Source organism: Cloeon dipterum, chromosome X, assembly GCF_949628265.1.
Source record: "Cloeon dipterum chromosome X, ieCloDipt1.1, whole genome shotgun sequence".
Lineage (NCBI taxonomy): Eukaryota > Metazoa > Arthropoda > Insecta > Ephemeroptera > Baetidae > Cloeon > Cloeon dipterum.
The window spans coordinates 26,554,033-26,572,179 of record NC_088790.1 but is presented as its reverse complement, the minus strand read 5'-3'; the positions used below and the strand labels follow the sequence as shown (position 1 = coordinate 26,572,179).

General features: G+C 40.5%; 2 protein-coding genes across 2 annotated transcripts; both read right to left on the bottom strand.

Moving 5' to 3' along the window:
* Nucleotides 1-354: 354 nt before the first annotated feature.
* LOC135946362 (uncharacterized) lies at nt 355-3,660 on the bottom strand. Its single transcript, XM_065494572.1, has 3 exons — nt 3,586-3,660; nt 1,254-2,878; nt 355-706 (listed from the first exon to the last, which is right to left on the bottom strand). The coding sequence occupies exons 1-3, from the start codon at nt 3,619-3,621 to the stop codon at nt 460-462; spliced, it is 1,908 nt and encodes a 635-aa protein (XP_065350644.1). The 5' UTR covers nt 3,622-3,660; the 3' UTR covers nt 355-459.
* Nucleotides 3,661-9,558: 5,898 nt separating this feature from the next.
* Nucleotides 9,559-18,027, bottom strand: Cpes (Ceramide phosphoethanolamine synthase). Its single transcript, XM_065494433.1, has 6 exons — nt 17,754-18,027; nt 14,902-15,057; nt 14,242-14,364; nt 12,533-12,898; nt 12,272-12,394; nt 9,559-11,260 (listed from the first exon to the last, which is right to left on the bottom strand). Exons 1-6 carry the CDS (start codon nt 17,853-17,855, stop codon nt 11,120-11,122), a joined length of 1,011 nt encoding a protein of 336 aa, XP_065350505.1. The 5' UTR covers nt 17,856-18,027; the 3' UTR covers nt 9,559-11,119.
* Nucleotides 18,028-18,147: the final 120 nt, after the last annotated feature.

Here is an 18,147-nt window from a genome sequence, read left to right as displayed (position 1 = left end):
GGCTATTTTTTACGCATCGCGAGAGTGATAAGAGACGCGCGCTCGGCGCGATGGAAGAAGTGGCCCCCACAAAGAGAAGTGCAGCCAAATCCACCTCCAGCAGGAGCACGTGCTACGCCAACCTCGCGTGGGGCAAACACCGTAAAAATAAATTCTAGCCTCATGAATAACAATGGGAGGACACTCGAGGGAAAAAAACACAGGCAGGTTCACTCATCCTCAACGGCCGCGGCGAAAAATATGCGCGTGTCCGCCGAAACGCGTTAATTGCGCTGCACGAGCAGAAATAGAATTAAAAGCCGGCTGCCCTCGTCGCTGATTATTTAATTTTGGAAGAAAGTAAACAACGGTTGCTGCGTTTTGTCAGAGGTTTCCTTATTTATTATTATTAATTTACACAAACATAATATAAATTATGAAAATAATATGTACACGCACGCACTTAATTAAATTAAAATACTACTTGGTCGTCGTCTCGACACTCTTTTCTGTCGTCGTGGCGTCTCTCTCCAAAAGGTATTCCCTGTAAGGGTGGCGATTGTACTCTTGCTGGTTGTGCTGGTATTGCTGGTGGCCCTGGTAGCCCTGATTGCCCTGATTACCCTGGTGGCCAGGGTAGCCGCCCTGCTCGTGCGGATGGCTGGGTCCGTTTAGGTTCTCCGAGCTGTAATGGTACTCTCGATAAATTACCTCATCACCTGGTGCCCTGTGAAAACAGGCCGGTCGCTCGAATTTTCAAAATTATTTCGACTGGAAATTTTGAAGCCAATAATTTTGGGCTGCACGTTTATTTTCTCCCTTTAAACAGTATTTAAATTACGTTACAATTCGATTTTTTTCATAAATAAAAAGGTATTTGCTAGCCGGAATTTTTCAGTTTAAGGAATTTGTACTCTTGTTCTGATCATCAGTATCACAATACTTTCCCTGTAGTAATTCAGTTGATTTTTTTATGAGTAGGATTTTAAATGTAAAATTTCAGACTGTGTTGCACTGACATTTTTTTATTATTTTTAGGGGTCTGTTGTTCACGTATTCAGAAATCATTCGTAAAATCATTTGACAAACTTAACAATTTTTTCAAATTGAATTTTATTGGAAAATGGCTACTGCTCTAAATTTAAAAAAAATAATAAAACTGAAAAAATTACAAAAAAAATATTCCAACAAATTTTTTATTAAAATTGAAAATTAAAAAAAAAAACGCGCAGCCATATAAAAAATTTAGAAATGAAACTGCAAAAAGCACTCACGGTTTGTAAGGGTGCGGAGACCATTTGTTGCCCTGGTTGTTGGAGAACCAGCCCGCCGGCTCCCTCGACTCCCAGACCGCGCTGCCCGCCCTCAGTCCACCGTGCTCTCTGCAGTCGTGGCCGCCGTGGCCGCCTCCGCCGTAGCCGCCTCCGCTCTGGGGGCTGCCGCCGTAGCCGCCTCCACCGTGGGGGCCGCCGCTTCCACCGCCGAATCCTCCGCTTTGGTGTCCACCTCCGTAGCCACCACTTTGGTGACCGCCTCCGTAGCCGCCGCCCTGCTGATGGCCGTGGCCGCCTCCGTAACCGCCTCCTTGGGGTGCGTGGCCGCCTCCGTGTCCGGCGGGAGGGCCACCATAGCCGCCTCCACCACCGTGCTGGCCGCCGCCTCCCTGACTCCATTGATTATTGTTGTCAGGGTCGTAGCCGTTGCTCCACACGCCCTTCATCGGTGGCCAACCACCCCCTGGCTGCTGCTGGGGTCGTTGCTGCTGGTTCGGCTTCCAGACGCCGCCCCCGCCGAAGCCCTTGCTACCTCCGCCGCCTCCACCGTATCCGCCGCCGCCATTGTTATTCCACCCTTGAGACATGACGTTCATCCACCCTGACCAACCCCCTGCAGGCTGCTGCTGGCCCCAGCCGTCGCCCTTCTCGCCTGCACCCTTGTTCCACCCTCCGCCTCCTCCGTAGCCTTGTCCGCCGCCTCCAGAGCCGTACCCCCCGCCGCCCCCTGATCCGTACCCGCCGCCACCACCCCCGGATCCGTATCCGCCGCCGCCGCCTCCACCCTGCTGCTCCCAGCCACCACCATGGCCTCCCCCTCCGCCCTGCTGCTCCCACCCTCCCGAATTTCCGTAGCCACCCTGTCCCTTCTGGGGCCACCCCTTGCTCGGCTGTTGGTCCCACCCGCTCGGGGCCTTCGATCCTTGATCCCAGCCGCCGGAGCCTTTTCCGCCCTGATCCCAACCCTTGTTACTATTCGATCCGTACCCTCCTTGAGACTCCCACCCTGAGCTCTGGCCCTTGTTCCAACCCCCACCGCCACCCTGAGTGGTGGGTCCGTAGTGTCCCACGTTTCCTTCGTAGTCGATGCCGTGTCCCTTATTGCTTCCACTGTCCCACCCCTTATTTCCACCGTCCCACCCGGCACTCCCTCCGTGCTGCCCTTTTCCAGCATCCCAGCCCGCGCCCTGACCCTTATTCCACGAATCCCCGCCGCCGCCCTGCTGGCCCTTATTCCATCCCCCGCCGGCGCCACCCTTGCTGCCCTTGTCCGCGTCGCCCTTGTGGGGTGCGAGGTAGCCGTTGTTGGGCGGCTGCTCGCCTTTGTCGCTGCCCGCGTCCCACGAGTCGGAGGTGGCGGGCGCCAGGTAGCCCGTGCTGGGCCCCTTGCTGCCCTTGGAGCCTTTATTGGAGGTGCCGGAGCCGCTGGGCGCCCACACGTCCTCGATCTTGCTGTCGTAGCCGAGGTTGTCGTAGCCGTGCCCCCTGAAGATGAGGATCGGCGACGACGCCTGCTGCTCCTCAGGGCCGTCCTGGTGGTGGTACGGCCGCTGCGGCTCGTCCTGCTCCTGCCGGCGCTGCGCGCCGACCCCGACGATCAGGCACCAGTAGGTCACCAGAGCTACCTGCGGAGGAACATGCATGTATTAAAGCGTGGGACAGAAATAGACAGGTTCCCACGGATGGGAAAGAAAGAAAGAAAGAAAGTGCCCCGCCGACCTTCAAAAGATTTTGATCTAATCTTGTCCGATACGCGATGAGAGATAAAAGGGCAAATTCGCAACACTTTCTGCTCCAAGGCGAGGCCGCCATGGACCGTTCGATGACCTTGGAATTTTTAATTTTTCCTGCCATTTGCATATTTAAATAATCGCGGCCGTGATGTAATGAGAGGCAATTATAATTTTTGGATGGGAATTTTCGCAGGGATAGGATGAAAATCTAGGCTAGAGAGTGAATTATTTTTACAAAGGGTGAGCACGCAAATTAATTCTCTTTATTTTCTTTTTTTCTCTTGCCACTTTCAAATATATTTTTAAGATCAATAATTTTTTTTATAAAGTTAGCTCAGGAAGGATTCGTTAAATATTTTTTTGTCTGGTCGAAAAAAATTTAAATGCCGCACGCTCTGAATTTTGTTTAGTGAGGAAGGATTTTAATATCAAATGAATATCCTTTTTTGAAATTTCAGTTTCACAGATTAAAATATTTAAAAACGTCAAAAACCCAGGTAATTTCAATGCTTGCAATTCTTCATCCTTCTTATGCAAAAGGTCCCTTGCCCAAAATAGCCAAAATAAACCCCAAAAATGCAGGCGTCGATCGTCCTTACCTTAAAAAAGGTGACCGCGGCTGTGTGGTCTCCCATGCCTGGCACTCACATTCACAATAACCACCTTGGCGCAGCATGGATATACTTATATACCTTCTCAATGCTATCTTGATAACACATTATCATTAGAGGCAGAGGAGGTGGCGCCGGCGAAGGTGCTCGGCAGGCTCCTCCTCTGCGTGGACCGACGCCGCATAATATGCAGCAGGCAGGGGCAATTGACGGTCTGCTGTCCAGCAGACCGACGACGCTCGCACCCAGTGGGTCAAGAACAGGACGGTGTATTATACTCGCCTTTCCGTTGCGCTACAATGAGAGGCAAAATTTATTGCACCCATGCATCTCGCTGCTTTTTAATTTGTCACTCTCGTCCAGTGACCTTTCAAACGGTTGTATTTCAAACCACGTAATATATAATTATCAAAACCCAAAACAACGGTCAGGCTCTTGATAAAGGAAATTATAAATTTTAAAGAGGATTGACACTGAAATATCCTGAAAATGCATGAACTCGTCCCTTAGGATTCAGTTAAAGCCTAAATTGACCGAACTAGCGTTGTAGCTTTTTTAGAAAAATGGCTGCAAAGTTGGCATTTATTTCAAATGGTGAGGACTGTCTCCTTACTTGAAATTTGATTTTATTTCACAACAAAGAGTTTCCCTAAAAAATTTAATACGCAGTTGGTCAGATCTCAACGAAGGAAATCGAAATCTGCCGAGAGAATGTGGTCAAGCGCTGGAATTTTTGGAGAAAATTTTAAAATTTGAATTTTTACTACTGTGTTGATTGTTGCAAATTATAAAACTAAAATTCTTATTGATTATTGCATCCAACAATTCAAATCAATTGTTGCCTTTTGTCGATCTACTTTAATATGTATTTTGTTGCTGCGTATTGTGCTTCTGATAAAAAATACATTAGGTTTGTTAAACAAGATCGATCTATCAAAACCTGGCATTGAAAAAAAATTTAATATTAAATGAATGCAGTAAATATACAAATGGAAACATTTAGAGGTAATGTTCGGGAAACTCAATTCAAATTTGACTATTATGTAATAATTTTTCAATAACATTTTAAAAATTTTGTTTTATTTGCTTATTGACAATATAAATTATTTTGCGATTCAAAACAAAGAAGTTTGCGATGCAACAGCGGGTTTTTGAAATTTAAATTTGCACAATTCCATACGTTTGTGATTATATATGAATCACGTTTCAACGTATAAATCATTACAAATGCAATTCTCGGGTGTATCATTGTTTAGTTATTTCTTTTTTCGCAAGAAATCTCATAATACAGAAAATAGCTCCAATTATGAGCGAATATGCAGCTTGCGAAATTCCTGGTACAGAAACGAGATAATTGCATGTATAGCCGTGCTGCTGTGGGTGCTTGAACTCTGCGCACACGTTCCCGCCAAACAATCGGATCTCTGCCTCAGGAAAATCGCAATAAAATGTAAAGTAGAGGTGCAGTGAATCGCCAAGAAGAGAACAAAGGGGTTCGCCTTTTGCGTGTGAGGTTTAATATCAAACATCATAGTCGAGCGATGCGGCTAATGACTGGAGACATGCTTGCCTTCCTTCGCTCGTCACTTGACGGTCATCCGCCACACTTTGTGGACAGCAAACTGCTTTCCGTGTGCAAAAAAAAAAATAAGAAAAATGACAAGACCAGGTCTATGCCTCACTTATTGAAACGAGCGAAAATTTGTCTTATCCTTCACATCTAAATAATAATTGTTCTCTTCCTGCGAGAATATACATGTTGTGGACAAATTGTTGGGGTTTTTCGCACGTCGTAGATTAATTTCGTGACAGCAGTTGACTTGCTGTTTATTATTTTGTCTTAAAGCGGCGGGAATTTTAGAATTTCTTTGCTAATTTTGATCAAAATCAACAGAATGCACACCAGGTGTGAAAAAATTTGTCCAAAACATTTTCGTTTTTTTGTTTTATAGAAAAATATTTAGAGAACGTGGTTTACTGAATTCACCAGTTGCATAAACCCTAAGTGTTCGAAGCCGCCAACAGATGGCGCCACTGTAGACTTTCGATTTTAAGGCACTTCCGCTGCGATTTCAGACTCAATCTTAGCTACTGTGCGTTCTTCAATTAATTTGCTATTTTTTGACGTGCTGAAAACCAAAATCGGTTAAGCCAATCGCCGTAGAATCGTGAAAAACTATTTTTTGAAATAAAAAAATCTTTTCCAACGTTTCTACGGCGAATTGCTGAACCGATTTTGGTTTTCATCACGTCAAAAAAAGCAAATTATTTAAAAAAAATCAAAATAGCTAGATTGAGTCTGAAATCGCAGCGGACATGCCTTAAAACCGCTTAAAACAAAATTTTTAAGAGAGTCTGTGGTTGCGCCATCTGTTGGTGGCTTTAATAACTTAGGGTTTATGCAACTGGTCAATTCCCTCGTCAAACCAGATCGAATAAACCCTAAATTTAAGGCCATCAGATCAGGTCCATGGTCATTGCGGGACATTTTTTTAATTTTTGGTGTATTTTTTCGCAAATTTAAAACAATCTCACCATTTAAATTATTCCCAAGACACGTGTGAACTTGAGTGCATTAATTTTAAGTGGTGTTTGATTTTTTAATTCGGCTTTTTTCTAATATTACGGCTTCTATTAACTGTTAGAATTGCGAAAACTCGTCTTGACCTCCCCTAAAGAACAGGAGCGGGTCTTAAAATTGTGCTGCTCATATTTTGTCGTGTATTAAATCACTTTAAAGCAGTTTTCCCATTCATTGCAAATTCCTGAAAGATTTAGTGCCTTTTCTACTCTCTTCGCGTACAAGGCTAATTACATATATTTTCAACACTGCGGTGTTCGTACACGAAAATTGTAGCAATTGCGCGAGCGAGCGCAAGCCTCATTACCATACAAAATTTATGCCCATCCTCGCAGACAAAACAAACAATATAATAACTCATCTCCTATGCGGTGGCGTGGCGAAAATAATAAAGACACACTGGCCGCCGTCAGCGACGAGATGTTCATGAACCTTTCACGCCTCGTGAGCGCAGCGGCAATTTTTTTTCCATATTTCTCTCATGGCATAGGCACCGCCGCTAGCCGCTGCGTATGTGCAAATGCGCTACAAATAAAAAATGCCGCTACAGGAATTTTTAATTAAATTACGATGCTGATGCTTCTTGTCTGGCTGCTCATGTTATTCAAAGTGCACACAAGGCGCTTATCATTTGGGCCAAACGTCAGATTTGCAACAGCCTTGAATGGAATTTCGGAGATCTTCTTGACCTTATGTACGACTATCACTTTAATTAGGAGAAAAGCTGCCTGTTGTTTTTTTACATGAGTGTTTAAAAATTAAAACGTTATAATTCCAGTTTTACCTGAATTAAAATTGAAAAATCAATCCATAAATTTTTCCATTGTTGCAAGATCTAAAAAATACGAAGAGAATTAATAATTTCTAGACAAAATTGAATGCACACAAATCCTGTCAATAATTTCGTTTAGTATTTCAAAATGAACATCTTAAAAACTCTGATTTTTTTATCTAAATCCTTTTAAAGACCGTCTTTGGCGAAGTTTCTGTGCTCACCAATCGATTCTTGAGGGTCGAATTAGGTAAATTGGATATTTTTCCTGCCCAAAAAGCCCAGCGCGACGTGCGAACGTTTTTTCCCGCCAAAACAATATGAATGCGAGATGTGCGCATGCGTCATAGCTGGCTGAATCTGACAAAGAAGGCGATCTCTCTACAAGTGCTCAAACAAGCTCTGACGCATGCGCAGTTCTCGCATTCATATTGTTTTGGCGGGAAAAAAGTTCGCACGTGATGCTGGACTTTTTGGTCGGAAAAAATATCCACTTTGCCTAATTCGACCCTCAAGAATCGATTGGTGAGCTCAGAAAATTCGTCAAAGACGGTCTTTAAGAATGATTTATTATGAAATAGCCTCTCAACCGAAAATCCCATTAAACCTCCTACTAATTGCAATTATTTATATATCAGATTATATTTAACAGTCAAGATATTTCTCGCCTTGACAATGAAGTGAGATCCGGCTCATTCAAAATTATTTCCCAAGCGCGAACTATGCGCAATTAATGAGACTGCCTTGGATTACATTTCGACAGTGTACGCTTTGCATTGTTGCAAATAAACAAGATTTCACGCTGCATCATTCCAGTTTGTGCTCGTCCAACGCGCACATCCTGGCTTTTCTGTTTTGCGTTTGGCCGAGCTCTCAATATCACACGACTTTGCGAAACAGCTTTTTCTATGAAACCGAATCTATTGTTCCCCGAAAACGAACAAGGTGAGCTCCCACACAAAAGATGTTAATGCAAAAAGCCACCTCTTACTCTCACTCTCCGCGGCAATCATGAATTCATAATGCACGAGCATCATTCAAATCTGAAGGAAAAAATAGGAACAAAGCCAGCAAAATTAAAAATAGCTTGGACAGATTTTATTCTTTATATGCCTAATAAAATAATAATGATGTCATTTTTAGGTGAAAAAATCGGTGCTAAAAATAAATTCTTATTAACTGGGATTTTTATAAAATTTTCTTCAGATAAAACTTAATTAAAACAAATATTTCGTTAATCCAACGGAATTCCTGCATTTTTTAAATCTCTTTGATGAAATGGCAAATAATTGGTGCCATCAGTCACACAAAAATCGTTCTTTTGATGGTGTACGTCTCAGAGCTGCACCGCGGTAAATTAAATCCTGCGGCGTCTGTGGCTGGTCCAGCTGAAAATGTAATTAGCATGCCAAGAAAATCAAAGGGCTGCCGGGGTCTATTTGTCACTGGAATTTTTTAATATTTTGACATTTATATAGCGCTGCTAACACTTCTTCAAAGTCGAGTTGGCTGAGACAGCAATCCTCGTGACCCTGAATAATATTTAACTTTTTAATTTAATTGACTAAAGCAAGATTAAGTCTTGCAGGTCTATGCAGAGGAGAGGAAACAGCCAAAATATATTTATTTTTGTATGTTTAAACTCATTTTAATAATCTTTTTTAGAAGTTAAGTAGGAAAATCAAATTTGTATATGAATTGAGAATATTTTTACCAAGATTGTGCAGTCAGCAATTGATAATAATTAATAATTCTGGATTTATGTTTGATGTAGGGGCTCAGTTGCCCTCCTAAAAGCTATAAACTTCTATTGTAAAATTCGTAAAAGACTATTGTTTATAATTATTGGCCTTACAATGTTGGACAAATTATAAATCGATCTATCTATTTTAAAATATCATGTGAATTGGTCCAGCTTTTTTAATCCGCAAAATCCGTTCGGACAAATTCCTGTCGAGGTGTTTTGAGCGATAAATTTGAGCTAATTCCGGCCCACATTCGTTTAGATTTTTAAATATTACATTAAAGTTCAATTATGTTTATGAAAATCAAGCAAAAATATTCGGAATAAAACGTAACAAACATCAGGGGAAGGAAAATCGCTGAAAACTGTATTTTTCTGATATCGTGGCAGAAAATACGACTAAAATATAAGCAATAATCCATCAATAAAAATAATTCAAAACCTATAATTTAATGTTTGTTATCAGTTATCGATTTACACGATTCTAAATTACACGCAGCTCGAAAATTTTATCCGCCACAGATCGATAGTGAAACGTGATATAAGAGCCATTATCCCGCGCGACTCTCATTGTGAATGGCTCGCCCATCGGCACTGAATTGGCACTTTGGTCGGCATTCACACACTAATAATGACAAACGCGACAGAGTCATTAGTGCTTTTTTCAATTTGTCAGATGAATACGATTTGAAAAGGAAATTGGTGCGGTGCCGACCGATCGATGAAGAGTTATTAGCGGCTTCCGAGTTCTGACAGACAGTCGTGATGAATGTACGCAGCCGGAATATCATGCCAACCTCGCAGGTTGCATAGCAGAAAACTTGCAGGGGCACAAAATATTATGCAATAAAAAGCAAATACGGGTATCGGACATGATGTATATAGATTTAATAAAATACAACATCAATCAGATCTGTTAGTTTTGACAAAATGTGGAGATTCCAGAAAAATCAATTTTTCAAAAAACAAATGGCAAAAAAACTCCATGCGGCGCCAAGATAGAAATTCTGATCATCTTGGCGGCGAACTCGAACTAATTCACAATTACATCAATAATTCTATGGCAACTAACATAACGGAGGTCACAACGCATTTAGGCAAGAATCATGGCTTATCAATATCTCTAGCTTTGTCACGTAGATAACATTTTTTGTAAGAGCACTTAGTCATAATTCAGTTTCGGTAGATTCACCCTCACTAAAAAGCTCACATTTTTAGTTGTTGCGAAACCAGAAACGATAATTATCGAGGATCTAATTATTGCTGCTTGCAGTGTGTGTTTACACCTAGACGAGAAATCATAAATGACTACTTGTAGATCATTCTTCCATCAATTTGTACTTGAAATTTTAAGAAGCATAGAATGAAGATTTCGGTTCAACAGTTAACAGCCAACCCAAAACATGAAACACCGAGTCTCTAAACGTTCCAACATTTGCTCAGACGATAGCAACACTTGTCTTGCTGTTTTGATTATCGTTTCATAGACAATATATATATTTTGAGGATGGTTAAACATTTAAGAGGGTAGCATTGTTATTATTATTATTATTTGTTAAAATCGATACACGTAAAGAGGCCGGATTGCGTTTACGATTTGGTTTTCAATAGTTAACGCTTGATTAGAGTACCATGGTGACCCGCAACTGGCCTGCAAAAAAATGGAGGCGCCTATTTTGTCCAAATGGGATGAACAGGAAATTTGGTGCTTCCGTTGATAAAACTTGGAAAACGATTTTAAATTGCTTGATATTTTATTTGACTCCTCAAGAAACAATTTAAATCTTTTTTAAAATGAAAATCCCCTCCATATAAAAAATTATGAGAGTTGAAGGAATTCATCTTGAGGAAAGGAACTTCATTGTTTGTCCCTGCTTTATTACCAGTAGGCTTTTAATTAAAATTAAGAATAAAATTTTGTCCAGGAAGCAACCAAAGATATCGCCTTTATATCATGACTATTCCAACGATTGGCCTTTTGCAAGTGACTTAGGAAAGCTAAAAGTTATTGCTGAGAAGCATGGAAAAAAGACGATTATCTTTCCTGACAATTTCAGACAAAATCAGGCGACCCCTGCGAATCCAACGGCCCAAATTTGCGGTTTGGGCCATTCCATACAAATAAATTATTTTTTCAACCATCCAAGCAGTGTGTAGGCATGCAAGGTGCGAGTCAGTAGGTTTACAGTAGGAGTCTTTTGATCAGTGAGAACTGCGACGCGAGGCGCGCAGTAATTCCAAATGTGCTCGTCGGTATTTACACGCAACTTTAAATTGTCTTGTCAGGACAGAAGCTATCACGGGAGTCTGCATTGCGTCATTCCGTCATTGTCACTTTGATTGAGTTCAGCGCGAGAAAAAACTGCGCCCGGCAACGACTACCGTTCAGATCACAGCGCGTTCAGATAGCCGAAATTATTCGAGGCTATCGTCCCGAGAGCGGAGTCATCATGCTGGAGTTCACTGCCGGGATCAAGTCCTGGACGTAGTGCAGGTGCGTCTCTGTTATCGACACTTGTACCAGCAGGATCACGAACCCTATGTACTGGATCCACGACAGGAAATGCTGAAAATTACATAAGAAAATTTTTAATTAGTTTATTAAGAGAATTAAAATGTTTCGGTGTTTTGTGAATTAATTTAACTTGTTTAGCCAGGGAGACTCTTTTGAAATTATTATTTTAGCAATTTTCAGATGCTTTGGAAAATAAAATTTTGCTTGGTTTAAAAATAGCTTTCAATATGGATTTATTTGTTTGTAGAAAATTTAAAAAGACTTATCGATCGATGAGCTATTTTAACACCATAAAAATTGTAAAACTTGAACAAAAATCTGAATGCACGAAGAAAGCTGATTCAGTTTCAAATTTTTTAACGTTAAATTAAATTGTCTTTAATTTTGTGATGGTGCTACAAAAAAAACTAATTTTATTTAATTTAAAAATGAGTTATTTTTCAAGTGATCAAGATGAAGCTGCATTATCTTTTAATCAGCGTAAAAAATTGGAGCAGTTTTATCTTCATCAATTAATGAGCATTAATTAACGATATCCTTGGCCAAAGTCTAAAACGAACAGACTTTCCCAGTAAATAAAAAATGAATCATCAGTTGAGACAATTCGTCAAATAGAGTCTACCTTGAAAAATCATCATGAATCAATTTAAAAGCATTTCCATGTTCAATCCCATAAGGATTTTATTCCTTCCGAGCCCCTAGACATGCCAACGCCGCCAAATAAAAAATGTTCCTCTTGGGATATTATTTACGTCGATGGAAAATGCTTTCATTCTACTTATTCACCGCAAACTAAAATGTAGCATTCTTAGAGTTTCACAAAAATGATAAATAAATCCAGATACTTTAAGAAATTTCAATTTTTATTTTATATTTTAGGCCAGTTAGCTCAAAGTCCATAATATTTTCTCAAGTATTCTCCAAAATTTTAAAACTGTTCACTGCAATTTATTTTTAGCTCTACAAACTCACGCTTTTAACGTAATTTGACAGAAAAAACAGACTGGTGCTTAATGCAGTCCGCGTCAAAAGATAAGAATCAAACTGCCGCTGTAAACATACCCATAATTTGTCCAGGAATATGCTAATCAAGATCATTTCCATCATGGCGTGTGGATTGGTAAGCCGCCAGAACCAGACTGTGATCCACAGGGCCGACGACTTGAACACAGTGTTTTGAATTACCTATAAATAAAAATAAACAGTCGTTACTTATCTGCAAACCAAAATAAAAATTCAAAATTTTGATTGCCAATTTTGATTTTACCAAAAAATCAAGCAAAACACAATTTTAAATTATCATTTCTCAAAAAAACCACGCACCCTAGTAGAATAAGTCGATCCAGGGATTTCTAGGAGATCGTGGTACTCGCTGAGAGTCCTGTTCCAGAAGAGAGAGCTCAGGGTCATTTGCAGAGCGGCGCAACCGACGAGCACGAGGGCGCGGCGGTTCGACTGGGCCAGCGTCTCCCTGGCCTCTTTGCCCCCGGGACCGGGCAGGGCTGAGTAGTGCGGCGGCGGCTTGCGTCGCAGTATTCCCAGGCAGCCGAAAAACATGGCCGTGCAGCCGAGGGCGTCGCACGCGCCGTCGATCAGGTGTCCTGAAGACCCGATGCCCGGCTCCTCGAGAGAGCTGTGCGCCCTGGCGCGCGCCAGCGTTCCATCGAAGGCGTCGAGGAAGGAGCGCACCTGATTTTGGAATTTTGGTTGTTTATAAAGGGATTTCAGACACAAAACAAAAGGTTGAATTTAAAATCTGGATGAACCAATATTGAGAGGGCAGAGCGTGATGAAAATTTTTATGAAACGTGACATTTTTGTGGGCTATGGGTAAACGTTGTTATCTTAATTAAATATTCTCATCTGCAATTTAAACCAAACTCTTCTCTTTCACTGAACGTGAAATTAAGAAATTGTAATAACCGAGGGAAATTTTTTTCCACCTCGAGAAACCATTTGAATGCTCTGTCACAAATACTAAAACTACTATACCGTTGGATTTATCTTTTAATCCCCTATGAAATGAAGTGATTCGGGTGCCAACCCCCACCCCGTTCCACCCCTAATTGGTTTATACGGTTTTCTGTCATTTCAGGGACTATCGACAACGTTTATCTGCAAAGCTGACGCTCATAATTGACCAAAATATGCGCTTCAAAATCATTTCTATCCCATTCCCTAATTTAAGCAGTGGAATATATTTCTTAAAATAAATGTAACAATTCAATTTCGTTAATTCATGCAAAATTACCCTTTAAAAAGATTTTCCTTGTAAAATTTACTATCGGTTCAACTCTTTCTGACGTAGTTTTAAAATATCAATATGTAGAAAATTGTGAGAAAATAAAATTTGACTGGTAATATCCAATTTTCTTATCAATTTTCAAGCATGCCATAAACTAACAAAATACTTTCGGAATTTTAGAATTTGATCATTTTTCTTTCCGAGTATTCCATTGATATTTATCTCATTTTGTTAAATTACGTATTAAATATGTTTTAACAAGATCTGTTGTCCTTTTAAATCATTCAGAATATTAATTTTACAGGAAATAATTCCAAATGAGATTTTAACGATAATATCTGGGACTATTTTAACGACCTGAGGTACATAGAAGAATAAAATTGGATTAAATTGCACAAAAATGGCTTTGCTATGTTTGGATTTATAGCCAGGATGTGTGGCAAAAAGTGAATTATGGAAGAGGAAAATTATATCACGCGTTCGTTCTCGTACCGTGCGTCGGCCCCTCACCCTATCAGCATTATATAAAGTCCAGAACATGACCAGCTCGTGTTACTGCCCACGCACCTCTGGATCTTTTATTCATTTGTCCCGTGAAATCAATTCATGTAACCAAAAAGAAGAGAGTTGGGCTGCCGCAAGCAATCCTCTTAAATCCGAATGGTCTCGTCATTCCAATGAAAGAGAGACAAATTTACAACATGTACGCATAGCATGAGCTCAACAATGCGTGACAAAAATCTAGCAGGGATAATCTAATAATAATAAAAGTCTTAGTTAGTCATACCTCAAAGAGTAAGACGCCGAGCTGTCTGGTAGAGAGAGAATCACTCCAGAGCAGCTTCATTCCGACAACAGCGACGACCACATGACTGAAGCTAACCATGTTAGCCGTGATCCACGTGAAAACCTAAAGAGGGTCAGTAGAGCCGTGAAAATCCGAGCGTATCGCCTAATCAGACAATTTCCATCATCGACTGGGCGCAAATAATGTCCGCGTTGCACGCATTGCCACACGAGAAGCTTTTCTTTTATTTCTTTTAATGCCATCACACGAAAGCGAATTACTTTTGGCACGGCACCAGACCGACAATTTATCTGATGCTGCTGAAACCAAACGTCGGCGCAGAAAGTTTGCGATTCGCACAGGAAAAAGAGGAATTCTGCGTCAGCTGTCACATCAATTCCTCTCAGAGGCCGACATTAAATTCGCTTCAAATAAAGAGCCGTCCTGTCTGCACACACTCACACACGCGCGCGGGCGCGGGCGAGTGGTGACGCAATCGGACGCATCGGTGGTCGTTCGGAATTGTTGCGAAATGCAACGCGGAGCAGATTTGCTAATTCATCGCGGCTCGTGTGTGGCTTCTCAATAAACAGAGCGTGTTTTTGCCAATTAGGGTGCAGATGAAAAATGTCTGGTTCGGCTACCGAATTGATTGCTGACCTCTGCAAAGTTCGTGGCCTCGTTAAACCAGACGGCCAGCGGATTGTGCACGTAGTGCGTCGTGTGGTCGAGCAAAAGGGCTTTCATCGTCACATGGGCGAAAGGCGATGATGAGCTGCTGGCTGCACTTCCCTTTCCGTTCGATACCGGCATAGCCTGAAAAGTAAAGCAAACACGAATTAATTAAACAAAAACAAGTCGACGCAGTGGCGGTTAAAAATAGAGTCTCATTTTTGCAATCGGGATTGTGATAAAAATCAATCGTTGAAAACATAATGAAAAGGGAGGGCTCCGTCTGCTATAGCTCACAATTCGCTCATAGTGAGACAGATTGCGATGGCAGGAATCGAAAACAAGCAAAACCAATGACAAATTTTCGCGAAATTTGGCAAAATCAGAAATAATTGCTAACTTGCTACAGTCAATAATTCAAATTGTTCTTATTTGTTGTTTTTTAAAGAGGAACTGGACTGGAAAAGCGTGGAAAATGCTTGTTGCCAATGCATGAACTCGTCCCTTAGGATTCAGTTAAAGCCTAAATTGATCTAAGGAGCGCTGCAATTTTTTGAGAAAATTGGCTGGAAAGTTAGCGTGCTTTTCAAATGGTAATGGCTGTCTCCTTAACTTGAAATCCGATTTAATTTCAAAACCAAGAGTTTCCCCAATTAGTGGCATACACCGTTGGACAGATCTCGACGAGAGGAATCAGAATATGCCAAGAAAATATGTTCAAGCACTGTAAATTTTGGAGAAAAATTGGCAAAATTTGAATTTTTATTGTAGGAAGGGCCGTTTTTTATTATTGCAAATTGTTGGACAAATTGTTTATCGATCAATTGCTTACGGCATCCAACAATTTAAATAATTTTCAATTGTTGCCCAGTATCATTCCACTTTAAAAACTAGTCATTTACATCAAATTAAAAATAAATTCCCATCTAAAGTGTTTGTTAAAAATTTGGGAAACGTAAAAACATGTCGTTATTAAAATTACATCTCCTCTTAACTTAATTATACTGTTTAATTTCATTTCAACTCCAATTAAAATTAGATGAAAAACCAATAATAGTGTCAGAAATATTTTCCCTTGATTTTTAAAGTATTCACAACTCTTGTGAGTTCAGATTTATTAATTTTAATTTTGATTTTTTGGACCAAAACTGAAGCAAAATTTAAAAAAGGCGTAAATTATAACGAGAAATTTATTTTTTAAACTTTTCTCGACTATTTTTAGTTCTGAATTTGCAGAGCCAATGTCATGTATTTATTTGACAATCCAAACAGAAAAATAAATTTTATAATAATCCACCAGGGGCCAGAATTACGTGACGCGCAAGTATGGCGTCGGCTGGAGCACGCCGTCTCAAAACAGGTGATAAAAAAGAATAGGCCGTATTCGATGACGTCGGAACTAGTCGAGGATTAAAAACGACGAATTCTTTTCGACAACGAGGATGAAGCCTGGTTTAATTTATATTGAACATGGAAACAGCCTCAAGTGGTCGCCTATATTTCAAAATTTGATAAATAAATAGAAGTACAGAAGCTGGATTGCGACAAAATAATGATATTATTTGCCGCGACACTTGTACAGAAAGCAAAAGAGAGCTCGAAGTTTCCCACATTTTTACCCCTAACTTGGATCTGACCAGCGGAAACCATTTTCTAAATCTATCTTTAAAAAATCCTACGAAAAAATGTTTAAAATCCTAGGCAATATATTTAAACATAGAAAATGATTCATAATATTAAACCATAGGAGGAAACGGTCAACTTTCCTCATAGTAAAAAGATTATAATTAATTACAGCGCATTATTTAAGCCGATAAACTAGTCGAGTAGAATGTCAAACAAAAATAACAGCTCTGTTTACAATGAGGAAAAGTCTGGTTATCAATTTCTGCGATGAGCTCATCCCTGGATCGCTGCATCAAAAATTTAGAGTAGAATTAATAAAACTTTCCCACTGACCAAGGAGTTATTTCGATTTCCCTTAATTTCTCTCGATAATTAACTATTTGTAATAAATAATTTAAAATTAATAAAAATTACACCACCCTACCGAGAGAGAGGAATATAATAACTATATCTTCCTGCAGAACTAAACTGTCTGTTTCAATGCCAACTTTTTTGCAGGGCTTAGAACTTTTTTCGTCTGTCCGGCCAGCAGCATCTTCGGTTTATTAGGCTCCGTCTGTGTATTCGGTGACTAAGAAACACTACTTGAAGCCGAAAATAATCTCGCACTGAAATGAGCTGTTTGAACTAGCTCGATTTTAGGGGTTTCGAAAACACACAGGACAGGAAGTGGAGAGGCGATAAACGAACGCTTCACAAGAAATAATGCGGGACTATCTCTAATTTTTATCAACGAAAAAAAATACAACAACAACAACTCTTTTCCAAAGGTAAATGTTTTGATAGTATTAATGCGCATTAAAAATATATCTCGAATGGTGTTAATATTTTTCAAGTTTCGTTAAAATTGAATGGAAATTTTTAGAACAAAAACAATGCTGCTGGAAATATCCAATCTATTTGATTATTTCCCTTTTTTTTTGGTATCAAAATTAAAAAGAAAATCAAGCTTTTAGAGATGAATTAGATACAACCCCAAGGGGCGGATCCTTTGCTTGTGCATATTCAGACTAATGAAAAAGAGTGGAAAAACCACATTTACAGAAATCCCCGGGAAAATAAATATTTTTTCCTTATTTGCTTAGGGAAGATGATTCAGTTCAACTTCCGCTGTTGAAAGCGTACTAAGTGTATGTGTGTACTAACAGCGAAATACTTATTTAAGATAAAAAATCCGCGAGGCGAACACAAAAACAAACAAACAAACAATGCACCTGCACTTGGTAGTAGAGGGCCACGTCCATCCAAACGTAGAAAAGCAGCAGACCGGCGGCGATCAGCTGCAGAACCTTACTATCCCATAGGTTGAGGGCCATCGTGCTGCAGGTCACGGCAGATGCCAACGTCTGCCGTCTCCGAACACGGATGCGTCGCTGCCGCAAACCATAAAAGTGTTGGTTCCACGGCGCCCTCGGCTTCTCTTCGTCTTCTCTGGCCTCCGCGTTAGCTTGCTTTGCTTTTGCTTGCTGCCCTCACAGTCCCAGCTGGCTGCATCGACAACGTTGGCGCCCATTCTGCGCAGATGTCACTTTTTGAACAGAAGTGGCGCGAACGGCTCGAGTATAGCCAGAGCCAAATAATTTAATTAGATGGCAGCGTAGAGAGAGT